Here is a 25,818-nt window from a genome sequence, read left to right on the forward strand (position 1 = left end):
AATTTCCAATAGAGCGATAACAATATCAAGATTCAGTTACACTTAAACAAAACAACATTTTCCACGGTACCAATAACAGAAGCGGCATTTCCTCTTTGAATAGCTAAAGAAATGTTCTGCTTTAAAAACTCATGGCTGCGAATCTCGCCTGTTTGTAATTCAACCCTCTTTCCGACTTCTTTAACCAGTTTCTTGGCTGATGAACCAAAACTACCAAAAGTTTCGAATCCAACAGCAGCGAACTCATATCGTCCTGACAGGAAGCTGTATTTTTGCACTTTTTCAGCTTCTGCCTGGTCGGCTGCCGCTCCGGCCCTTAAGCTGGTGTGATCCAGATAAGAGCGCGCGACGGTGTCCACACAGGTTACATCCCAGGCCAAACACAGCCCTCTCGTCCAGGGGAAAGTGGTGATTCCGTCTGGGTAATCGCTCTTGCTACTACACAGTATACACAGTACTACACACTGCACTTTTTATTGATACAATGAGCTGATTCAAAAAGCGCAGAACACCCGAACAAAGCAGATCACAAAAAGGCATGTTTACTAGCTTTATCTAGCCTTGAATCACTGCAGTTACCCATTGAATGCGCATATAGATGATTGGTTTTGCCTTCCGCGCACAAAAAGTTCCAATCCTGCCGTAAATAGATGCTGCCGAACGGGATCTCGCGTCGGGACCGAACTTGACAACGACCAAAATCAATGCGAAGCCCATTTTTGAATGCCGAATTAGGACTAAAACAAACTGTTCCACTTAACAGTTCGCCATCGGTCATAACATCGACCGTCGTAACGCTGCTGCCACCGCGTCGCAGAACACAACATGGCGCAGGAGCCGCCTGGCCAAGTATCTGCTTGCGTGGCAGTGATCGTATGGGACTCCTCCGCCGCTTCGACCCACCCAGCCATGAACACCACATTGTCAAAGTGGAAATAACAGTTTTCAAGCTACGACAGTCTACTTGGGGAAGCTATCAGTAGGTAGGGTAAGTGAAAAAGAAAAAATGATGGCGCGAGATAGCTGGGAAGAATATGGTTGGTGCAATTATTTTTTAATACCAAGAAAACAAACGTACGTTTTCTTTGGCATACCGTCTAGCCATCGCACGACTGAGACGTAGCTCGCCATGGGTTTTCTTACGGGCACCGCGACATTTCGCCGCCGACAACTCGTCGCAGGACTTTTGTTCGCAGACATTTCGTCGCAAGGTCATCTCGCCTTGCGACGCTTCGTCGCCGGCCATTTAACCGGCAGGACATTACGCCGCGAGACATTTTACCGTTCGGCCGTTTTGACGCCGAGCCATTCCGCCGCAGAGCTGTTTTGACGAAAAGTCCATTTTAGCAGGAAAACATTTAAAATACGAAGGCTAAGAACCATAGGAAAACCCTTACAAACTTAAGAATAACCTAAGAAACCTGAAAATAACCTAAGAATGACCTAAGAAACCTAAGAATAACCTAAGGCTAACCTAAGAACAGCCTTAGAACAGCTTAAAAAGCCCAAAAGGCTTAAGAAAACCTCCTAAGAAACCCGGAAAACCTGCGAAAATTAAGCGTGAGGAATGCTTCTGCGGCGAAGTGTCCGCGACCAGACGTCTTGCGTCAAAATATCGCAAAGTCAAAATGTCTCAATGCTAATTGTCCCTAGCCGAAGTGTCCCAGCGTCAGAATGTCCCGCGGCGAAATATCTTCGCGGCGAAAAGTCGTGCGTCGAATTTAATTGCGGCGAAATGTCGCACTCCCAAATGCCCGGGTGCGTTTCTTACGGTAGGTGGCAACTGACAATTACGTGCAGTGTAGGCTGCAAGGCACCGCGACATTTCGCCGCGGACAACTAGTCGCAGGACTTTCGGTCGCAGACATTTCGCCGCAAGGCCATTTCGCCTCGCGACGTTTCGTCGCAGGACATTTTGTCCATAGGACTTTACGCCGCGAGACTTTTCGCCGCAAGGATATCTCGACGAAGCGACATTTCGACTATCCGATAAATAATTTACTAAGCTAACTCCAAGAGTCAGTACAGGGAAAAATAAGAAACAAAACCAAGCAAACAACATAAGAGACCCAAGAAACCTAAAAAACCTAAGAAATCTAGGAACCTAAAAAACTTAGGAAACCTAAAAACCTAAAAACCTAAGAAAACCAGTCTTTTTATTCGTTTTTAACTGAAAAGAATATTGCGCAGCGATACTCAAGCGCATATTGTTTTGATACTTGATACTTTTCAATAATATTGTTTTGATTGTTTTGATACTTTTCAACAGGTTATATTTTTAGAAATTCAAATGTGGTGATACAATTTAGAAGCATACTGTCTGCACGCATAATGTCAGTCTGTATGTCATGACATTTGTGCACATGCGGTCGAGTTTAGCCCTTACATACATACATGCAAGACGTGTAAACGGGCGCAGTTTTGCGTTTGATGTCTGTATGTCACGGGCAAAAAACGTTGTAAGTAAGTCCGCGTTTGAACTTTGCGCATTCGCTGGATTAACTATGGAAAAGACGTACAAAAACGAAAATTTTCATTTGGATTTACTGAAATTTAGTATTTTTCGACGAGCTTTTCTTGATTTTCACAGCATTAAACTTTCCTAGTCGAACATCCGCCAAATTCCTGTTTGACATGCTCTGTGTAGCCGGCCGTGCCGCGAGCCGGGCCGTAATGAGGGACGGCTCCGCCCTCTCTCCCGGTCCGGGCTAGTCCGGACCATCCAACACTAATTCTTGCTCCCACTAACAGCACCAGTTCCATTATCAAGTGCCACCACCAGTACCACTAAGAGCAACAGTAAATTTATTAGTAGTACTTTTTGATAAGCTATTTCGTAAAGCACAATGACGCACAAGGAAACCGAAAGTTGCATTCAGTCGAGACTAAAAAAACGCACAGCGAAAACTCAGACTTGACATATTACAACGGCAACACTCGTCGCAATATCAAATGCTGATAAAACATTTCTGAATTAGGTACAGCCACTAGAATACTATTCTAAATACTAATACCTCACACACTTAAAAATGTGAACTCGGTTGTCGAGTTTTAAATCAACACCGCCACCCGCCGCTGCGGTAGCGTAATTATCACTCTAATCGAGGACAAATTCCCAAAGAAATTTCGTTTGGTCACGTGGCCAAGAGAGCGGTGTCGCTTTCCTCGCGGCGTATTTCTGTGTGCGGATAAGCACAGCAACAACACGGTCGCGGTTGTAGCGGCACTGTCGCGCTAATATGCCGTGTCGCTGTCGTCGCGCCGTGTTTCTGATTATGTTGGGGCATAGCACAAGCACGGTCGCGGCTGTAGCGGCACTGTCGTGCCTATATACCCTGTCGCTGTCGTCGCATCGTACTATTTGTCGGCCACTTCGCAACTTCTTTTTTAGCAGTCGCGAAGTTTGGTCCGCAACGAGACAGTGACAACAGACGCCAAGTTTGGTACAGATTGAGCCACTTCTGTTCGGGTGACTCTTTCATTGTTTCTGTTACTGTTTATTCGGTATCGAATGGTCCAAAATTTTTCCGGATTTCGATTAAATTTATGCCGCTCTTGTATCTATAAAGTATAAAGTATTACCAGAGTCCGAAATTTTCAGTCAGAACTCTCGTTCGTGCTCAGCTAATAGCTATTCATAGTACTGTACTGCGATCGATTATTGTGGATACTCAAATCTTCGCTTCGCAGAAAAAGGTTATTCGCTTTTTTGTCATAAGAAGAAGCGCAGTAAGCTAATAATGTTTTACCAAAGCTTGAGAAACTGATCATTCACAATCATAGAAACGCGTTCGGGAGTTCCACGTAAAACACGCCATTAGGGAGAGGATGGGCGAAGGTGGCCGGTAAATCAGTGTTCAAAAAAAGTTGACCAGTAACTGAGAAAACCAATCAAAAACGATGTTCAAGGTAACGACAGCGATGCCATTACGTATATTTATATATCACCGCTAATGTTAGTACTTCTGCATGTTTGGTAATTAACAGATACCTTTGAAAACGTGTTTGTAGATCTTACTCATCGTAGCACTTCTTTGTGCGTACGTGGAGGAACGGGCATGAAAACGATAAGCGCCTCGTATATCATAATTCGATTTATCTGCAGAAAATGCCATAAATGTTTTGTAGAAGTTATCTCCGCCTACAATGTACTTTTTATCACCTTCGGGTCCCGTTTACCACCTATAATTATGTAACTGTTTACCACGCGTGACCCGTAATACCTGTGCAAAACCACCTTCTGCCTACGCATACCACAACTTTTAAATACCTATGATTTGCACATATGATATTTTATAAATTTGCGGTCATAATATTTTTATGACTGAAAGGTTAAAGAGTCGAACTGAAAGGTTAAAGAGTTCAAATAAGCGTGATATACGTAGTATGCATAGGAGTCCGTCGTAGGTACTACTTTTCACCCAGCAGTTAAACAGCTCGTATTCCTTTCAAATTATTAATATTGCCGGTCAATATTCTTATTCCATGTTCAAAGTAGTAATTAAAATACTTAAGTATCTGCGACTTTAAATCGTATGTTGTGGGATCAGTTCCCTGGATGGGCACTATAGAGGACTTAGTCCTCAAAATTTAACCACAAAATGTATTAGATTTTTAACGTATATCAAAACAACTTTCTAAAGGCTGGTAAGGTACTCGTACTGACTGTATTTTCGTTAGAATCTCATGGTGTTGGGTTCTGAATTTTGTATCAAACGACCGTTATTTTTTCGGTACATTCGTGGATGATTTCTGCCGACGAAAGAATTCACTTGCAATTATGAAAGAAAAGAAATAATTTACTTAAGATACTGTGAAGTGCAATTGAATAATACTATGTAACGCCCAGTAACTTTGTTACCATATCAGTTGCCCGTGCTTTGGTTGCCAGTGTCAGTTTGGCCGGAACTAGAGCAATACCAGTATTACGGTAATGATAATAACAGTCACAAACACCCGGTTACAATGAAAATAGGGCGAATTTGGAGTACAGAATGAGTATCAAGAAGTTCCCAAGCATTGCGCCTTATGGAGCCAGAAGGTAACTGCTTGTAACGAACAGTTTGTCCGAAAACCGGTTTGAAAACGCGGCATTTTATTTTTGGCATCCCGGCATCGCTAATATAGTGACTTATTTCCATTCATGCATTTAGCACCTGTCATGATCAACTTTTTCCGTTGATAACAGTATGTAATGATTGGTTATTTTTTTTTAAAGGAAACGTTTTTTATTCGTAAAGCTAGTAACAGACTAAGCTTGCCTTTCTAGTTGGTGCAAATTATAAGCCCATGCAAAACTGGCTCTGTTCCTACAGTTTATGCCGTCCTTTTGCAGCGTCGGCAGTTCTTATACTTAGGTACCAAACACAACTGCGGTACTAAAAAGCGTAACGAAGCATCAACTGTCCACCGAAGCGCAAAAGAAACAATTGCATCTGTTGACTTGTATCTACTAATTAATATCAAAATTAAATTGTACTACAAAACACAAAAACGTAAATTACACTCCATAAATAAAAAAAGTAAAGCAGAAAATTATAAAGTTAGCGAATGATATGGATAACATGCGATCAGTAATTACGGCGTGAATCAACTTTCGCTGCTACAAGAAAGCATCTTTTTTCCTTTAAGTGCCAGTTTCTTTATCATTCAGTAAGGGTACTCAAACATCCTTTTAGAATGGCTCTATAACTTAAAGGGGCCAGATCCTTTAACTTTTGGCTCCGCCTCTGCACGACCATTGGACGGAAGGCTCTATAATTTTCCTCTCTTTAACTTAAAGTCCTTTAACTTAAAGTACCAAAATCGTTACTTTTCGGTATAGAGCCCGCTGAGTTAGAAATCGCTGGTGCAAACTGAAACGGATCTTGCATCTAATGTGCAGATATCTTTTGCAGACTACTGAAATTTGTTTCCAATGGTTTTAAACTTTCTGTCCTCTTGTGACGTGGGATGCGTAAACACCCATTCAAACCTAATTTATCATTAACCGATTTAGAGAAGTATGATTGGCTAGTGAGAGTTAAAGAGAAATCGCATCTATAACTTATAGAGCCGTTCATACAGGATGTTTGAGTACCCTTAGTGCCATAAGTTAATTTTGTTCTGTGGTTCGATTAAAGAACCGATCCAGTACACTGGAGCACACAAAGTAAAACATAAATCTTAATTGCATCGCGCCTAATTGTCAGCTGGCGTATACAGCGTGCGTACACGACCGCCCGCCGACATCCGCCGATCACACAGCGCACCACACGTGTCCATTTTCCGCAGTCCGCAGCCGCGCACTCATAATTAGGCGCGCGCGCCAACACCGTAAAACGGCGCTGTTTACGACGGCCCGGTCCCTGTTGTGACTGCATAATACCCACACCACCGCAGACCGGTGCTGGAAAGATTCGTGGCTTACGGTCGTTAGCGGCCTAGGCAGGTGTGCTGATTTATCGTCATAATTACGACCCGGCACATGTACATTTCGCTGTACGTACAAACCGTTTCTACACTGGCACACCGGCCAAAAGTACCACAAAACGTGCTGGCGCATAAAAATGCCAGCTTGACTGTCATAGGGAGACTTTTAATGAGCATCGGTGGACATAACTAATTTCCTATAAATCATACCCGGGTTCTGACATTACCGCATTGTACGCTGCGGCGCTATTTACCCGGTTTATTCTTCTATATTGAGTCAAACATCCGTATTACAACACACAGCCCAGACGCTTTCATTGCGATCAGTTGTGTACTGTGCACCGCGACTGTATTCCTTTTCATCCATACTGTGTATCCATAACATTTAAGCGGTCTATGTACATACACACCGGCGTACAATACCCGCGTTCACACCGGGGAATTGATCGCGAAAGCGACTGAAAACATATCTCCCACACAGCTTCAACATTTATCCCGCGTGTTGCGCATATATACACACTGCCGCACTTGACACCTTCCTGAATTGTTATCCGCTCTTGCTAACCGTATGACCCTTGATCGTGGGATGATGTCTTTTATCTTTACACCGGGAATATTATGGATAATCAGCGCATCCCCCGCCGCGGCTCACTTGACACCCCGCTAATCCCGCTTAGGAGGCCGTGCAGCGCATGCGCCGGCTATTAGTGACCTTTTCTATTGTGTGCGCCACCAGCGGCTTTCAGTATGACGGATGCGGTCGCCGGTAAGGGATTATAATATGCCGTAATTAGCGTCGATTACAATACAAGGGTTTCGTGTTTTGTGTTGGCGCGTTGATGGTTGTGATTAGTAAGGGTACGCGTCGCCGGTTGTGATGTTAGTCAGTGTGCACGAGAATGTCGGCGTTAACGTTGGTCTCGGCATCCACAGTTTCCGGTGCCCATCTGCCGGCCCATGCGGCTAACCGCGATACATGGGATCGGAAGATTGAATTCCTCCTGTCCATTATTGGATTCTGTGTAGATCTGGGGAATGTCTGGAGGTTTCCCTATGTCTGCTACAAGAATGGTTAGTTTGTTTTACTACTTGTTCGCGTTAAAAAAGGTGGCCGTTAATTTTGGCAAGATTATTTTGTCCAACTGTTCATAGTAATTAATATATAAACTTACCGCAATTCAGTTCCATGACTGCTTAATATAACAATTACATACAGCTGTTATTTTATTTCAGTATGCTGTACAGATAAGTATCTGTATTGCCATAGTGTTTTCTTTAAAATTTATACGTACAAAAAATATCTTCACAAAATATTGCATCCATTTACTGTTTTATTCCTGGTGTTCATTGTATAATTATTGGTTAATTAACTTGTCCATATCATACGGTAAAATGCGCATTACGATGCGTACTCGGCACTCCAAACTACATACTAAAATTAATAAGAATATTAAAATACAAAAGTTTCCTTAATATTATGAATCTATTTAAATGTAAGATTGTAAAAGTCTTTAATTGTTAAACGAACACTTTGCATGGTCACAGGTTCCTGTTGACTGTTATTGTGCTTGTAAAAAGTAAATTGTTTTCCTTTCCACCCGAAAAGTACGTAATTCTGTACTGTATGGATACAAACTTTGTTGGAATTGCAGGAGGAGGTACGTATAAATGCTGGAGCTTTTTCCATCATCAAATTAAAGCATGCTGACCGTTACGCTAACTTCCTGTTGTTTTGTGCCTCTCTCCGCTGGCACGAACGTCCACTGCAGGCGCCTTTCTCATTCCCTACACCGGTAAGTTGCCCGACCACGTATATATATAAACCAATGACTTTTTCCACTTCCGGTTTCCTGTCCTTTTACTGGATTAAAAACCCATTGATCGCATTGAGCTGCGATAAATAAAAGCTGTTCAGCGTGTATGTATCCTCTGTCTCTGTGCCGCAGTGATGCTGATCCTGGGCGGGATGCCATTGTTTTATTTGGAATTGGCGCTGGGACAATATTACCGGTCGGGATGTATCAGCATTTGGCGGTACATATGTCCGCTATTCAAAGGTACCAATGGCCAAAAAATGCTCAAGAAAAAAAAACACTTTAATTGTTACAATTACAATTTACAACCAACTTGGGTGGTTATTATCTCTTTAGGCGCAGTTAGCACTTACTTTTAATTTTCGTGATATAATTTACATTGCAACATAAATACGAGCTTCAGTTAAATACATTGATGGGCTATTACAAGATTCAAAACATTTTCTCAGTTGCACATTTTTGGAAGAAAGTTGAAGCAGCAGCAGTGTACACTGTACACTCTGTCATTTATTATGCAATAATTATGTAACTGTCAGCAAAATGCGATTAACCATACTTGTATCTAACAAATCTGTTTACAGCAGCTTCTAAGTTTCTAACATATGTGTATAAAGGCCGATTTCTTTATCATTCTCGAAAACGCACGATACTTATGTGGCTGATGCCTTGCTTGGTCCGTAAATGTTTCATCATCAAAATAATAACTAGCTATTTTCCGTAGTTCATTAGATTACTAAATGTAAGATTAGTACATAAATCCTTATACTGTTTATTTTATTTAATTGTATTACTATTTATAAATGCTAACAGATGTTCGGTATGCAAACTGAATTAGTTTGGTGTTAATTAGTTAAAGTATACAATTAAATACATGAAAATAAATCTGGATGGAACCCGATCGTTTACAGATTTCGACTAAAGAAAATTACTAAATAGAGCTGGTACATACTTTCTGGTTTCTGGAGTCATAGCGTTTTTTTAAAAAGTTTTTAATTACTGTGGCACAGACTTTCGTTGCGATAGTGTGCGGACAAAGTACTTAATTTTTATTATAAAATGATACTATTGTAAACGTTTTTTTATGTACACAGGTGTGGGATTTGGGATTTGTGTGATCGCATCGTATATGGTACAATCCCTTGCGCTTCGTGTTTCGACCATCATGTAATCACGATGTCGGCGTACTTATTATCCTGTGATTGCAGAGTTTTTATTATAATACAATTATTTCCACGGCAATATATTATATTGTGGCCTCTTTTCAAGCGGAATTACCATGGGCACGTAAGTGAAAAATTACCCACATATAAACATACTTGTAGTAGCTAATCAATCGATTAAACATGAATGGTGGCGATATGGCGACGTGTACAGTATACAGGAACACGCTACTCGATCGTAACTACCGCATACCGTATTGCACAATAACTATTTTTGGATCGTTCGCTGCTTCTTAACTGTTCACTATCACTCTCATTGTTAATCCGCCGTTTTCGGTGTGTATGAGATTGCTATAATACGAGTATATGTATATACTTGTAACAAGTTGTATGTATTTTATATTGTTTTAAAAACTGTATGGACATCCCTACCAAGAACAAAGATCAATCAATATTTCACTTTTTTTCCGCTGATGTACATTGTACATAAGATAGAGTATATTCGAAATTAATCAAGCGGAGGCTTGCATATCCCGTACGACATATAAACCTGTCGCAATTTACTTACCATCGAGGCACATTATCGTTTTGGAAACCTAATAACCTTCCACAACATCGGGAGTCTCGCGCGTGTATGTTTGACAATTAGTTAGTTTGGCCACGCTCCGAACAGGCCGGTGTCATACAGCGGCGGAAGCGTTTGTAATCTTTTGAAGCCCTCCTCGGCTGATTCCTCCTGGGAATCCGCTGCACGGCCCGTTTAACCGTCGGGCCGCAGGTATCTTATCCAGGAAATTATTCCCGGGTGAGCCCTGCGCGCGTTCCAGGTTACGCTCTCCCATCGCAGCTAAACACCGGTCTGTACTGTAACTTTCACCGGACTTTTCCCACCTGACTGCGCCGCCACACTTAACCCATTCCGCGAAGTGTGTGCGCCCCGGTAGTTTCTTTGTGATAAAGGGCGTCTAATCGGCTTCGAATGCGCCGGTTTAGTCGGGTCTGCTTAATCTTCATTAGAAATTCCGGCTACGCCCGCAAGCTTTTGGTCCCTTTTGAAATGATGTGAAATTAGATCCGAAATTTAGAAAAACGATTTTTAAATGATTTTATTCTCTGACAGGAAAACGAAATCATTAAAAAATACTTCTAAGATTTTTGCATTTCGGACATTTTTACAATAGATTCGCATACTGGACACTAGAAGACAGTATTCTCTGCGTTGTTTCACGTTAGAAAACTTAATGATTTCTTAATATAAATTCGTATATGAGCTTGTGTAGACGCTTACTATTACTTAATCAGTTTCGAAAAGCTTTTGTAATGCGGAACAATTCGCGAAGAATACTGTGTACCTGGTGTCCTCCGCCCGGTACGCGAATCCATATTGTCAAAATGTCCGGAATGCGAAAAATGGCGAAGTGTTAATAGTTACTGTTGTAAAAGCATCGCTCTTGTCAAAAGCTATTTTTATTGTATTTTGTTTCTGTTGATTCGGCATTTAATTTGATCGACCTGCAGTTTTTAAACTTTGCGCTTCAAACCGTTTCAAATCACTGAAGGCCGGTTAGAATTTGACATGATTTGATTTGAAGCTAAAAATGTGAAACGTATGAAATTGTGATGTTCGCCCTACGCCACGCCAGTATGACAACCGAATTATGGATGTTATGCCGCTGAACGTGTGACATTTTACAGATTGCAATCACACATGGAACACTGCCAACTGCAGTCAGAACGCCAGCAGTGCCAATGATTCGTCGCGCATCTCACCCGCGGAGGAATATTACTTGTAAGTCTTCCTGACCCGGCGCACTACTCTAATCGCTCATTTCCACTTGACTCGCGATTTCCGCTCATCCCAGTGCAGCGACAATCCATACATGACATATGGGCGTGCAAATGATCATCGTCTTACGTTTAATGTCTTCCTCGTGTTTCTCATTAAATATGAACGACTTTTCTGCGGGCAGCGAAAATTGTTTCTTTCAAGTTTAAACGCGTTGGTTATGGGAGCTGCGTAAAAAAGCGTATTTGGTGTGTATAGCGCGTGTGTGTAGGCTCTTATCAGACGCAGCCTGTCACGCATGATTGGCTGCGCTGCCAGACCGAGCGTTGGAATGTCAGCCATTTTGTGTGTATGAGAGCAGAGGGAGAGAGTGAAAGACTGGTGCGCTGATCGGCATTGTCGCTCGGTGTCGTAATAACATGCCCATCAATCAACGTGTCAAGACGGACTCGCGCTACCGTAACATAAACAGTTTTGCCAGCTCCTGCGATTTTACATAACTACGCATATGGAAAATTTCGTCCAACCATCGAATAAAAAAGTTTACCGGCATCATAGACACGTTTTCAAAACGTGTTAGCCGTTGCCGTTTAAGCACTATTTCGCCCAGAATAAATTTTTTAAACGGTGCAACATATAACATGATTTCCCGATTTCCGTAGGCTTTTCCTTTAGCTATCTCAGCCTATCTGTAATTTGTTTGATTTTGCAGTCGGCAAGTGCTGGAAATTCACAAATCCGATGGCATCCACGACCTGGGTCCGCCACGATGGCAGTTCGTCTGTGGACTGGTGGTGGTGTTCATAATGGTGTATTTTGCACTCTGGAAAGGTAACTGCAAATTTCTTTATCGACCTGTGAAATCCGTTCGCAGACAGTGGCACCTCCAATATTGTCGGTGATCAGCGAGAGCAGCTAATTTGATGGTTTAGCTCTTTGTTCGTTTGAAAATCTTTATGCTGTTATTATTCATTGGTCACGTGACCAATGAAGAGAAACTTCTTTAAATGTTTTGGTAACGGATGCACATGATCCGACGAATCGGACCATTTACAACATCAACTTATTTGCCGACAGTATCGAGTATCGAATCATCCATAAAGGCAGAATGCATGCAGCCTTCATCCATATAAATTATAGATTTCATAGTGCAGTGGCAGTCAAATATACGCCTTAGACCAATCCAAACTTGACTGTGCCAGTAGCAAATTGCTAATAACGGCGGGTTTCAGATTTTGATCAGTTAATTTTTATACTTACCAAAATCTCCTTGAATAGACATCTTTCTCTGCTTTTCCAGGACCAAAGAGTTCGGGGAAGGCCGTATGGGTGACGGCCCTATCGCCTTTTGTTGTGTTATTCATCCTGCTGATCCGCGGACTGACCCTGGATGGATCCCACGACGGCCTCAGTACGATCCGTACTTTCTCTCTCTCTAACACAAAAAGCACAACAGCTAATACGGATGCCGTTGTCTTACAGAATATTTCCTGGAACCCGAATGGAGTCGTTTACTGGCCGGTGAGGTGTGGTCGGACGCGGCGGCCCAAGTTTTCTTCTCCCTAGGTCCCGGCTTCGGCGTGCTGATGGCGCTGGCCTCGTACAATCCCTTCCACAACAACTTCTACCGGTAATGCTCGCATACCCTTTACTCGATCGGTACTTCGATGTTTTTCGCATTTCGGACGTGTCCTGTATATTGATTCACATACCGGACACCAGTCACGGTATTCTCCGCATTGTTTGTTCCACTTCCACATGACAACTTCTCAAAAAATTTTTGAATACACACGCGATATACTCTGTATATTGCTCTTATACAAATCTGCACATGGGATTAATGAAAAATTAGCAAACTTTCGAATGTGGAAGCCAGATGAAGACACCCTCTCTCTGGTGTCCAGTACGCGAATCAGTATGATGTACGCGTCCGGAATGCGATACACCTCGGAGTACTCGTTCTGTATATTCGATCGATACCGATGGAATCTTCTTAATTCTACAAAAGGCACAGACGTGACACTCAATGTCATGACCTTTACCGCATCCATAAGGATCGTGTACTGGGCTCACCAACCTAATTTACCTTGTCACACTGTCTGTTGGGGTGTTTGTAGGGATGCCCTCTTGACGAGCTTCATCAATTTCTTCGCCAGCTTCCTCAGTGGACTGGTGGTGTTCAGTGTTCTAGGTTATTTGTCGCACGTAACCGGCAAAGAGGTTAAGGACGTCGTGTCCGATGGTACAGTACACAACATGCTTGACACGTTTCTGTATGTATCACTGACTGGTCTGTCAAATTAGGTCCGGGATTGGTTTTCGTTGCGTATCCGTAAGTCTGTATACCGACAGTGCAGCTATTTAAAGGAGTATAATTATATGCCTTCAAGGTCATATGATGCGTTTTCTAACAGGACCGCCATCGCAACGATGCCGGGTGCTCAGTTCTGGAGTGTTATCTTTTTTATCATGCTGGCCTCGCTGGGATTGGATAGCACGGTAAAGGTCATCAATTCGCTTTTTGCTCGGAAATACAGTGTTTACACTTTCCAGTTTGGTGGACTGGAAGCCATTTTAACGGCAATATCCGATGAATTCCCCGTACCTTTTGGCAAACATCGAAAACTTTTCTGCTTAGGAATCTGTTTGTATTGTTTCTTGGGCTCATTACCAACCACTACTTATGTACGAAAGTCTGCCTACTAATTGGAAAATTATTGAAAACTGTCCATAAAAAATTCGCTAAAAATAACAACATTTTTTGCATGTTTAGGGTGGACAGTACGTCATTACGCTATTAGGTAAGTACACCGTACAAGACGCAACAAAATACCGAACAGATGAACATTATAATATAGCATCTATTTTTGTTGTTTTTTCAGACTTTTTCGGACCGACAATCGCAATTCTGTTCATTGTATTTGTGGAAGCAGCGGCGTTTTGCTGGTTTTATGGTAAATTTAAAAATTTTCCGCTTCGTTATGTTTTTACCTAACTGGAATTTTTTATGCTTTCGTGCAGGTATATCGCGGATATCACATGATGTTAACCTAATGTTGGGCCACAAACCGGGATTATTTTGGATTATATGTTGGACATGTATTAGTCCTGTTTTCATATTGGTATAAATTCAATGATATTACAAACTCTAATCAGTGACGGCTAATTTGATAAATACAATGACAGAATCGATGGGGTAATATTGTTTAACTGCAGGCAATCTTCATTTTGACCCTGACCAACTACACGCCGTTGACCCTGGGCAGCTATGTGTTCCCCGAGTGGTCGGTGGCGTTGGGATGGGTGCTGACCTTCTCGTCCATCCTCTGCATTCCCGGCTACATTATCATCGCGTTGCTCACGAGAAAAGGGACACTTCTCAGTGTAAGTTACCTTACATTTAATATTTATTTTAGAGGACAAAAGCAGAATGATAGGTTCTTTCTACGTAAAGTAAAATAATAATTTGTAGTACAGTGGCTGATAAGTCTGCGAATGCTGTCATTACGAAACAGCACTCTAAGGAAACGTCGGATTTAAATTTCAAATTAAATAAGGACAGAGATTTTGGTTACTTTTTCGATGTTAAAGATTTTAACGGTAAAGTAGTATGTATACCCGCGTTTGTACTTCATACCATTTTGATATATCAAAATGGTATGAAGTACAAACGCGGGTTTGTACTTCAAAAGATTTATTAGACAATAGCTATATAGCTATTGTCTAATAAATCTTTTTATTTATTTTATGATTTCATTACACAGTATTAGCACACCAAACTGCATCGAATAATTCCATTAAATTACGATACTACGAGCGATAATCAGCGAGCGAGCGCTCGTATATTAGCGAGCATAATCAGTGATATTCAAAAAAGCTCCATTCTTAATCTTATTTAAAAAGTGCAAAGTGAATATTATTATCGTCGATCACAGGATGCGGCTGGGGCGTGAAAGGAGCAACACAAACGTTTTGTATAAATAATAAAGAATTAATGACAGCAGAATTGTAAGGCAGAAAAAACTGGCGAAAATTAATAAACAGTAATTAAATTTGGTGCAAGAAAGTAATTTCTGTGCAAAGGGAGAACATTCGTATAGAAGTACTAAAGTAATCTTGTGCTTGTACACTTTTCAGCACTAAAATCCATGTAAAACTTATTTTCTAATCAAATTATAGAAACTCGCACGTAATTATTGAAATTTTTACTGTGAAGTAACGTGCCCGCGTTTGCACTTTTGAACCGGATGACTAAGTACTTCTGTTGCCAGCTGTTAAATTTTATTTGATTTGTAATACAGAAATCCGTATTATTTAAGCGTAAATAAATTGCAGAAATTTCACAAGCTGATCCGACCGGAAGAGTTCACCGCGGAGCCCAGCGAGACGGTGGCCCTGAACAACGGCAAACACCTCGACACGGAGCACCCCCCGGTCATCACCTTCCCCACCTTCACCATGTCCCCGCCCACCACCACCACCACCAGCTCCACCTTCGACTAGCCACCCCTGTGTTCTCATCCGCATTTGTATTCGTTCGACGAATGTGATTGCTCTGCGCGGCACTTTTAATTAGACTACACAGTATAAACAAATCCTTAATAAAACTGACTAGTCAAGAGACCCAACACAGACGCGCACAACCCTCTCCGTCGTCAAGCACCAAAAACAGATTAAATTAATTAAAACCATACACCCCGAGATTAATCAATCAAAGCAGTCACCGGACTGGACAGATCAGATTACACCAAAACGCAGACAATTACACCAACACCGTACGAGGCTGCACATATCGAAGATTTTTGGAATGAGAAGTTGCCGATTTGGTTAGGGAAGGGAGTGTCGGACTCTCAAGTCTCCTGGATGTCCGTGTAGCGGACGCGGCCGGCGCTGGATCCGCTGGTTAGTCCCGTGCGCTCGTTGGCGTCCCCTGGTCCTATTAATACACAAAGCTCTTCAATAACGATTTATCTGGGAAAGACCCATCTACATTACAAAAAAAAATCGAGGCCGGTAGACACTAATCACAACGATTCAAAATTTAATACAAAAAAATGAGTCAGAATTACTGAAAACCCCGAAAGTCATGGCTTCGGCGACGGCCTGTCCAAAAATCAGAAAATTTGCGACTGCATATCAAGGCAATTCAACAAGGTATGAAATACATCATCTGCATTTGAGGAATATTTAAAAAGTACTCCTACAGAGTACTATTCCTGCTAATAGAGAGAATAATATATTTCTAACAATAGAGAGCTTTTTACCACTGTCGACTACCGAGCCTACATTAAAGGCCAGAAAGCATGGCAATTTCGTTGCATAAAACCACATATTTTGTAGTACAGTGGCGAGAGGTCCAGGCGTTATTCATCATTTCTACTAATGTGCAGCACTATAAAATATTCTGCCTCAATTCGATAACTGATAAACATGAAAAAAAAACGTTATTTTTTACTATTCACAGAGTAAACGATATTTGTATCTTTTTGTGAAAATATATTTTGAAAAATAATTTTTCTTGATACATATTTTTCTTTAAAAAATACAAACAACCGACAATGCTTTCCCAGCAGTTCGTTTCCTATCGTGTATTTACAAATTTTGTTATTACGGTATACTATCTACGAGCAGCTGCATTTTTCCCTGCACGTACCCAGCGGAATGGCCGCGCCCCGCACCTGATCGCGTCCGCCCTGTCCCGCATACCCCTCCGTCCGCCACTGCTGATCACTGGGCGGGAACTGGCTGCCGCCGCCGGTGGAGCTGGTCCACGGCTGCTCCGTCATGGGCGAGTAGCCGTCGCCCCCCGTGGGGGACGTCGCGTCGCCGGCGAATTCCTCCTGCGGCACGGGATAGTCTGATTGCAAGGACAGCACAGTGAGAAAAGAGAGTCAAACGTGATGCTCACACGTAGGAAGCCGTATTCACCTTCGTCCATTTTGTGGCGGGGCTTATATTTGCCGAAACAAAAATTACAACAGCAACAGCAGCAGCAGCATCCGAAATAGCACCCGGTAATCACTCCACAAAATATGAATAACGCCTACGAAATCGTACACGGCACTGATCATGCAACCGAAAATAAATGGAACAGCACATACAACACGAATTCCGTACAGCATCGGTATAATAATTACAGATTCACTTATCCGTATAACATTAAACAAAAATATTTATCGATAATCAACAACCAACGTTCATGTTCAAGTACATTCTGTACGATTACCAGTTGATTCGAAGCATTATTGTCATTACAGCATTTCTTTTGAAAAAAAGCGTGAGCTTGATGTTCCGTATTTAGTAAACCTTTAGTAGAGTATAAAAAAAGCGTGATTTACAAATGAGTAAAAAGTCGCCAAATTTTCGAACTGCATTATTAAAAGCGCCAAATACATACTCTAATCAGAAAATTAGTATTTATCTACCCATACAGTGTAAAGTCCTGACATATTCAGCGTTCAAATAGTAAGTACGAAAAACACCTACAATTAGGGAATTTTTCGTTTCTGTGCAGTACTATTTAATCATCACACTGCACAAAATCAGTTTAAATGGCAGCTAGCAACCAATAATTTTAAAAATTTGCTGGTAACAAAGTGAAAATTTGATAGAATAACTGGAAGAGAAGCCAACTTCAATACTAATTATTTTGCAAATGACGCAAAAGCTGAACTTCCTTCCATACTATTACTAAATCATGTTTAATATAAATTAGACATGCAGTGCGTTAAAATATTAACATTCGAATCCCCTGTGGCCTTCTGACAATACAAACAAGAAATATATACGAATAAAATCCTTCAACGAAAAAGAAAAATGTCCAAATTAATCTGTGCAAGCGCAACGGAAGGAAATGAAAGAAGCCAAAGCGTGTTCTAGACCATACTTTGCACCACTTGTTCTGCAGGAGGAAATAGGTGTGCGCGTTCTCTTCTCCCAGCTGTTCCGCGATGTACAAACCTAATGACAAACATAACAGCAATTACAAGTAGCACTTGTACGTGATAGTTCTACACAGTCGGCATTCCGCAGAATGAAGCGGGAAATTTTCAACACGAAATCGAATAACAAAAATTTTAACGCTTACTGTTCAAATGATGGCTACAATAGTGCAAATAATTCCATAAAAATTACAGCTCAAAATTGCACATGCACTTGCACAACCAGCACAGACTGCAACTCAAAAATCAAACCAATTAGAATTAAATATGTCACTTTTCTGATACTTCCACATTTATCCTTGAGAAAAGCAGTTGTAAACAATTTATCAGAAATATTTCAAAAAAATGTAAACAAGCAAACAACGCTAAATCGTGTCAAGCAAAAATCAGTAAGCAAAGTAAAGAAAAGCTACAAATACCCGTAATGATCTATATAAAAATTTGCAAAATTTATGTTGTGCCATTTGTCAATTCACTGTCTGTACCAGTTTAAATTACAACGCATAAAAAATAAGGGAAAAAAATGAGCCACTTACCAACCGATCCATACGCATCATAGATTTCCCGTTTGGTCGGATCGCTCAGCACGGAATTGGCGTAATTAACATCGCGAATCTGCCCAACACCAATCCCGTGATCAGTCCAACAGCACCGGGCCATTCGCATTTCGCACCGTTCCATACATTTGGTCAATTCATGCTCACTAATGACTGATATCGTACTATCCCAGAGCACTACGCAACGTACCCGATCGGCGGCGATGGGATCGTTGGGATTCTTATCCGGATGGTACTTCAAGGCCAGCTGCAAGGAATTCCGAAATCACGTATCAAAACCACCGTGTACAGCGTTCATGATGCACCCACGCGTCGATAGGCGCGCTTGATATCGTCCGCTCCTGCACCCTTCTCCAGACCCAGCTGCTGGTACAGCGACTGCCCCGTCGCCGATAATTTCCGTCCCCCGATCTCCGCGTCCATCCTTCACGGCGCTCCGGACTAAGGACAGCACAGATTATCATTATTATCAACGCTGCGAAACCAGTACCGAAACTAATCACTCGTGGGATGCAGTGAAAACACTCGCAGTCATTCGCAGTGGAAAACACTAAATACTGCAACTAACTGCTGACATTTTAAAGAATATTTCGCACTTCGTCAACCTTCCGTGCATGCCCTGACACAACCACAGCACCAGAAACGGATGTCATCAATGGAAAAAAATCAAAGAATAAATTATTAAAGTATTTCAATAATTAAGAATCGAAAAAAGCAAAATTATCTGAGTTTCCGAAGAAGTTCTACAATTTTTCACCTGTCAACAGGGAACCCAGTCAAGATCTAACTGCGACGTCTCCAGCCTTTTCTAATACTCCAATAAATGCAAAATATTGTACAGTTCAAAACCAAAACAACTGGCGCAGTAGGCAAAAAGATAAGATAACAGAAAAATTGAAGAACTGCGGCAGTCAGACGAAATCCCACTGAAAACTGCAGAAGCACCTTATGATCCTTATCACAACTTGTGCCAGGCTGCTGCAGCCACTTTGCACAGGTTCCCAGCCTGCAGGCAATTACGCAACCGTGCAAACGTGATACGACCAACTGCAGGATATCACACAAATGAGAATTATCCGCAGAAAAACGCTGTGCACGCGGGGAGAGTTCAAAATAGGCGAGAGAAAGTAGAAACTGGGGATGAAAAACGGGATCAGATCGATGATCTCTGTACAGTCACTACGTGACTACAGTGTACAGTTGGCACACAGAGAAGAGAGGAAAAGGCGAAAGCCAATGCACAGCCGGAAGCTGGCCGACACCCGCCTCCGTATGGCCGCTACGGAAATTTATTTGCAGCAGGCTGCTGAACGCTTGGCATCATTAACGCGCCTAGCACGGTGTGCAGGGGTCTTCCGGTCGCACCTGTTCCCATACTTCCAGTATTTTTATACTCTATAAGAATGTTTTTGTAAGTATTTATTTTTAATTTACAGTAATTACAAGAATTTTTGCTTCAGTTTGGGAGCACTCCGGTCGTTCTGTAACGAAATTTCCCAAACGTCTCTGTGACTTCCGCCCCTTTTCTGGCAGTCTCGTGCGGTGACGCCACTATGGCCAGCACTTGCAGTGGCAGACGTTGCACGACTGTTGTACTTTCTTTCTTTTCTCAGTTTTGAGCCTTAGATCTCATCTTTCGTTTTTCTTTCTCCCACGCTTTCATAGTAGTTACTAGTTACTAACAGATTGCTGAATATACTTTGAGATGCTCCTGCCGCGCTTAGCTTGTTATTCTGCATGGTGCGTCTAGGCTGCATCACTGGGAGCACGGAACGGTCCACACCACTGCTTATTTGATCATAGTGACATAAGTGACATATAATAATAATATGTCACATATTCCATCGAAACCTGGATGAAGTACTCGGTTTAAACGAATAATTACACGTTTATCGCACTCTAATCTTTCCTCGCATTGCTGTGTGCGGGATATTGCGCTGTTTCCGTGAGCTCGCGCGCGATCAGCTCCATTTCGCTCGGCACCAACACCGTGTTTCCATTGACTACGGACGCATGCTGCTGGTGCAGCGCGAAAACGGCCAGCGGGAACTGGGTTATGTGCAGGACATCAACGGCTACGACTTTTTTTGGTTGATTTCGACAATGGCGCAATTTGAATGCCGAACGGATTCGTTTACAGCATTCCATCAAGTTTCCGGAAGTCGCCTCACTTCGCACTGTGGTGAGTGTGGTCAGCATGACGAAGAAGTTTTAGTTGCAGTTCTGACTTCTGTTAATTTTACCGAACCATAACGGAAGTAAATATATATATTTAAAATTTACAATCATTTAATTTATTAACTTGAGCAGACGCACGTTGATGTTGTGTTGCAGTGAAATGGTCGGACACTGGACAGTGTAAAATGTGAATTTAGTTCGGAGTTGGTGGAAAAACGATGCATACTTAAGTCTTAAGTATAGCATACAGGTTAAAATTTGATTTTGTTACAGTATGGTATCACACTCGAAATAGCTTATCAGTTCGTTCACTTCGTTATGAAGTCAATTAGCGTGGTATAAGTACTTGGTATGGTACAATTTATATAATAAAAAAATGTGGTACATATTCAAAAAAATTGGTGTACTTCTGTTGTGTGTTAGCAATTTAGCACTAATTTCGAATTCATTTTTGCTGGACGGTAAGGTTGCCAGCATCGCGCAAACGGCCACGTTCACTGAAGAATTCCGTTAGTACTCCGGATATTCCGCACGTGTCCCCTACCGCCAAGTTTGCACATGCTGATGCCCAGTATGGCAGTAACGGCCGCGCGCAATGTTTCCGGAACATCCGCGGTGTGTGGATTAAAAACGTGCAGCAGTTACCCGACGGACGACAATCTCCAGTGAAGGGATACGATTGATCATAGGATGGATCTTCGGCAACTGGATGCTGCAGATTGTTTCGAATTTTGACAAGGATACATCATACATGGATGTTAAGCAGCACGGTCCGCCTAGTCTTTCGTGTATAACGAGTTTGTATGAAAACAATAATTAGCATGTATTCGATTTCGTGTTGAAAATTTCCCGCTTCATTCTGCGGAATGCCGACTGTGTAGAACTATCACGTACAAGTGCTACTTGTAATTGCTGTTATGTTTGATTAGGTTTGTACATCGCGGAACAGCTGGGAGAAGAGAACGCGCACACCTCGATTCGACGAAAACCGTCGAAATACCGAAGTATCGCAACAGAAAATACAGAACTGATAAAAACATTATCAAGTTTTCTAATGTGAAACAACGCAAAGAATACCATGTCTCTGGTGTCTGTAGTATAAGTAACTGCAAGATGTTTATGTAAGCCTATGACAAACGGAAGAAGCGCTTTTTAGTAGCCAGAAATGCGTCAGTTATTTTTTTTCATCAACGATACGAGGACGAGCTCGTATGCCATTATTAATGCAGAATGTACAAAGTGACTATTGCGTTTTTGCTGTACGTTTACATTTAACGTAGGTATGAATTAAAGGGAGTATTCACTAGTGATGTGCTACTAAATTAAACTAAATAAATGCTATTTAATTAGTAAAAGCTTCCCTAAAATTAAATGTGTAGTAAACAGTAAAGTTTTATGGCAAAATTAGTAAAAGTAAGTAAATATTCAGCTACAATAGTAAATAGTAAGTAAATAGTAAGATTCGGCTTTCGCTAAATAAAAGTTATTTACTAATTCATTTACTAATCGAATTTTAGCGAATAACCAGATGAAAAACTCGTTGCTGTACTGGGCAGGTTCATAAATAACGGCGTTGCATACTGAAGTTGGTGCCTTAACAGACGGTGGTATCGCTGTTCACGTAAACGCAATGTACCGCCAACCCGAACCTGCGGTTACGTTACGTATAATAATAGAAACTTTAAACACTGCAGTGCAGCAGCAGCCTGGCAAGCCGATTGTGCAGTTTGCAGCACAGTTGTTGTGCTAGATTTTGCCTTTACAGATCGCATAAATATTAACGTAAATACAGTACAAACACAGATTCGCATAAATACAGTGTATTTTCATGAAATGCATAAGCGTCCCAAACATTGAGTTAAAAATTAAACAAGTTTGTTTAGTATAAGTAATTGGTTGGGAAAAATGGGAATAGTAAGTAATAGTAAGTATTTCAAAAATTTTGGGTTTGATAGTAAGTAATAGTAAGTAAAAGTTTTGGAATATTAGTAAATAGTAAGTAAGGTAGCAGGAAGCTGTAGTAGCACATCACTAGTATTCACTTTACTAAAGCTCATCGCTCAAATGCTCTACTTAATAAGCATTCAGTGTAAGGCTAATTTAAGTCTTGACCGCTGGAAGGCTCCTATGGCTTGAAGCAGATTTAAATAATTGGCGGCTGCAAGAAAGAGAAAACAATTCATATACTCGTATAATGATTAAAGTGCGCAGCAGTGAGAAGAGTAGGAAACAACTTGTACGAGAAAATAACGCCGAGGATGTGGTACTGAGTACTCTTGTGTTTTGCTGGCTGAAGGCCATTTTATCAGTTTTCAAGAGATAAACTGGTTTATAGAACAAACCTAACCTAACATGTCTTACCGAGATTCATTAAGCTGTCTTGCTACCTGACTGCATTATTAAAATTCACTATGGTTTTCGGTGAATACGCTGTCATCCTGACAATTGCAAACCATTTACGGTTTTATCTGTATGATTGTGTCAGTAAATAACGTTTATGCATTCCGGCTGACGTATCTTTACAATATTAAGCTGTAGTTCGGAAGTTCTGCAACGACCTACATTATCCAGCAACCAGCTCTGCCCTAGGTCATCGTTTGAGGTTAGTTACCACAGTTCTCCAGCAATATAATGGATATTGTTCTTATAGTTTTCTTAACTATTTGGAAGGATGTGTGTACTTGTAGCTGTATTCTAAGTGTTTTTTAGCAGAATTTTCAATAAGGCGTGGTGGCAGTAAATTGCGTTTTTTTAGCCGCCAACGTAAACCAGTTAAAACAACACACACATTACAAATGTTCACTTGTCGCAGACGATTGTTATGCTGCTAGGCAGCTAGGTGGAAGAATTCGATTTTCATAAACGCTAACGAGGGCGTAGCCAGAAGGTTCCACTCACCAAACGACCGCTCGAACTTGCTCAACAACTTACGCACTCCATTGTTCCAACGCTAACGAGACATCCTTAATTAAATTTTCATTTCTGTGAAAAGACAAAGCGCCGCAGTCTGGAAACCAGAAATTAAGCTGTTGTTAGCGATTATGTATGATAATTCCACGTCGACCACCATAACGGGTGCATCGTTACCGGGTGCCTACAACGCCTCAGCGGCCAATGGCGACCATGCCGTCACCTGGTGGGAATACGCGCCGGGGTCCAATCAACACGCCAAAGACAGCGCTGTTCTATTATACGTCGTCTGTTATCCCATTCTGCTGACGGTGTGCACGATTGGCAATATTTTGAATTTGATTGTCCTGATCGGCTACAAGAAAAAATGCACCACCAACTGCTACATGATGGCCATGGCCATAGCGGACATTGTTTTTTCGTAAGGTTATCTTACTTGCGCAGAGTACATTCATAATTATTCTTTGCAGTTGTGGTACAATTTGTTTACGGAGTTTCTTTAACAGGTGGTCCAATCTGCCAAAATACAATGCACTGACCAGTCAAGTTTTGCAGCGACCGTACAACGTGGCGGTCAGTCGAGCCGTGCATCCGTATGTTATCTTCGCGAAGCACTGGAGCATGATCTATTGTGATTGGTCAGCAGCTTGTTATTTTTAATTCTCCATAATTTTAAATTTTTTTTAAAATACTGTTCAAATCCGAAATATACAGCTCGTGATTATTTTTCCAGGGTGCTGATTGCGTTTTCCCTGGAGCGTCTTCTAGCGGTCCTTATACCGCTCCGCGTCAAATGGCTTCTCCGACCACGGACGGCCCGCATCATAATCGTGGCGCTGTTTTTCCTAGCCGTCATCTTTGCCATGGAGCGCTTCGTTCTGGAATATATCCGCTATACATACAATGACTTCCCACCGTGGATTAAACGGTGGAACGAGATCGAGAATATCGCCGGGGTAAGGTTGCTCTTATCCCTTACCGTTGTATCAATTTAGCTACTTCATGCTGAACTTGTGTTCCAGTTGACCGTCGTCGTGGGGAACTTCTCGAGCCTCTTCATCATCGACACCATGATCATCATTGCACTGCGCCGTCACCGCTCCGCCGTCGGCCACATTCGCACCCAGCAATCCAACCGGCAGCACAACAGCAACATGATCGTACTAACCGATGTCGCATTGTACCTCATCTTCACCTTCCCTACGTTCGTCCTCAACTGCTTGATCGAGGCGACCAACGTCAAGATGTACAGTCTGACGCCGCAATCGCGGCTGATTGCCGATCGGATTTGTGTGGTGCTGCACCAATGCGGCCACTCCATCGGATTTTATTTATACCTTATCGTGAGCAAACAATACCGGGAATCCTTCCAGCAGATGTGTAGCCACGTCGCTTGCCTGGGATGGGCGAGAAAACACTGGAGTGTTGCCACGGAATCGGCGGCTAGTTGGAAATATCGGATGTCGGGAAAAGTTGGGGGTGCTCGGTATTCTCATCCAGCGATAAGCCAGCAGAGCAGCGTTTCCGAAGACTTTGTCAAGCAAAAGCTAAGAGCCGGTAAAGCGTTGGTGAGAAGCCCATCGACCGACGTCTCCCTGATTGACCAGGTTCAATGCAGCGAGATCCCGATGACCCCGGTGGCGCATGCAGCAGATGTGCAGTTCAAAGTTTAGACAAACCTGAGATTGGGGCTTTTTTTCGCCAGCTCGGGGAGTTGCTGTTTGATTCTGCTAGCGCTGTATGTTTCGTACCTCTCATAACTCATCAGAAACGATTCGGTGATCGGTTAAGTTAAGAAATTAATGAATGCTCAGGATTGATGATACGCTTGTGGGTCATGATTTATGTTGTCGACATAAATCGTAATACATAATTTAATTATGCATAAGTGAAGTGGCACAGTGAAGATGTGAGATTCTCGTCTTATGATACGTCTTATGGCACTATAGTGCTGGATGTATAATTCTTAAATTACCTGAATAAATTACGTTGTTCAGAATCTTCGAGGTGAATCTTCGCTGTACGAAGTGAATTTTCACAATATCTTCTTTTATCGCTCTG

The 25,818-nt window shown here is 41.9% G+C and overlaps 3 protein-coding genes across 5 annotated transcripts; 2 read left to right on the plus strand and 1 right to left on the minus strand.

The window, feature by feature from the left end:
- Positions 1–7,310: 7,310 nt before the first annotated feature.
- On the plus strand, positions 7,311–15,792 carry LOC129593985 (sodium-dependent serotonin transporter-like). The gene is made up of 19 exons (XM_055490525.1): positions 7,311–7,482; positions 8,064–8,069; positions 8,181–8,204; positions 8,358–8,468; positions 9,317–9,354; positions 9,431–9,509; positions 11,081–11,174; positions 11,884–12,002; positions 12,472–12,582; positions 12,654–12,801; positions 13,289–13,413; positions 13,476–13,503; positions 13,586–13,670; positions 13,725–13,856; positions 13,945–13,972; positions 14,054–14,125; positions 14,193–14,293; positions 14,388–14,555; positions 15,507–15,792. Exons 1-19 carry the CDS (start codon positions 7,311–7,313, stop codon positions 15,672–15,674), a joined length of 1,809 nt encoding a protein of 602 aa, XP_055346500.1. The 3' UTR covers positions 15,675–15,792.
- LOC129593982 (dnaJ homolog subfamily C member 5-like) lies at positions 15,650–19,868 on the minus strand. 2 transcript variants are annotated; one of them, XM_055490521.1, is made up of 8 exons: positions 19,427–19,868; positions 18,979–19,110; positions 18,860–18,916; positions 18,649–18,727; positions 18,058–18,131; positions 17,080–17,214; positions 16,825–17,011; positions 15,650–16,107 (listed from the first exon to the last, which is right to left on the minus strand). In XM_055490521.1, exons 2-8 carry the CDS (start codon positions 19,090–19,092, stop codon positions 16,022–16,024), a joined length of 732 nt encoding a protein of 243 aa, XP_055346496.1. In that variant the 5' UTR covers positions 19,093–19,110; positions 19,427–19,868; the 3' UTR covers positions 15,650–16,021. The 2 variants fall into 2 exon arrangements, with proteins under 2 accessions (XP_055346496.1, XP_055346497.1); XM_055490522.1 differs by having other exon boundaries at positions 15,651–16,107; positions 16,825–17,028; positions 17,100–17,214.
- Positions 19,869–23,252: 3,384 nt separating this feature from the next.
- Positions 23,253–25,583, plus strand: LOC129594048 (probable G-protein coupled receptor B0563.6). 2 transcript variants are annotated; one of them, XM_055490595.1, is made up of 5 exons: positions 23,253–23,449; positions 23,660–24,178; positions 24,264–24,395; positions 24,491–24,713; positions 24,780–25,583. In XM_055490595.1, exons 2-5 carry the CDS (start codon positions 23,889–23,891, stop codon positions 25,428–25,430), a joined length of 1,296 nt encoding a protein of 431 aa, XP_055346570.1. In that variant the 5' UTR covers positions 23,253–23,449; positions 23,660–23,888; the 3' UTR covers positions 25,431–25,583. The 2 variants fall into 2 exon arrangements, with proteins under 2 accessions (XP_055346570.1, XP_055346569.1); XM_055490594.1 differs by having other exon boundaries at positions 23,683–24,178.
- The last annotated feature ends 235 nt before the right edge of the window (positions 25,584–25,818 follow it).

The sequence above is a fragment of the Paramacrobiotus metropolitanus genome, unplaced genomic scaffold (genome assembly GCF_019649055.1).
Source record: "Paramacrobiotus metropolitanus isolate TYO unplaced genomic scaffold, Prichtersi_v1.0 Parri_scaffold0000065, whole genome shotgun sequence".
Taxonomy (NCBI): Eukaryota; Metazoa; Tardigrada; class Eutardigrada; order Parachela; family Macrobiotidae; genus Paramacrobiotus; species Paramacrobiotus metropolitanus.

Coding starts and splice junctions, on each gene's coding strand:
- LOC129593985 (XM_055490525.1), top strand. CDS start 7,311: ATGTCGGCGTTAACGTTGGTCTCGGCATCCACAGTTTCCGGTGCCCAT. Junction 11,175..11,883: donor CCCGCGGAGGAATATTACTT/GTAAGTCTTCCT, acceptor TTGATTTTGCAG/TCGGCAAGTGCTGGAAATTC. Junction 13,504..13,585: donor TTGGTTTTCGTTGCGTATCC/GTAAGTCTGTAT, acceptor GTTTTCTAACAG/GACCGCCATCGCAACGATGC.
- LOC129593982 (XM_055490521.1), bottom strand. CDS start 19,092: ATGGACGCGGAGATCGGGGGACGGAAATTATCGGCGACGGGGCAGTCG. Junction 18,132..18,648: donor TGATGCGTATGGATCGGTTG/GTAAGTGGCTCA, acceptor GTTTGTCATTAG/GTTTGTACATCGCGGAACAG. Junction 17,215..18,057: donor TGCAGAACAAGTGGTGCAAA/GTATGGTCTAGA, acceptor ACGATTTCGTAG/GCGTTATTCATATTTTGTGG.
- LOC129594048 (XM_055490595.1), top strand. CDS start 23,889: ATGTATGATAATTCCACGTCGACCACCATAACGGGTGCATCGTTACCG. Junction 24,396..24,490: donor AGCATGATCTATTGTGATTG/GTCAGCAGCTTG, acceptor TTATTTTTCCAG/GGTGCTGATTGCGTTTTCCC. Junction 24,714..24,779: donor AGATCGAGAATATCGCCGGG/GTAAGGTTGCTC, acceptor CTTGTGTTCCAG/TTGACCGTCGTCGTGGGGAA.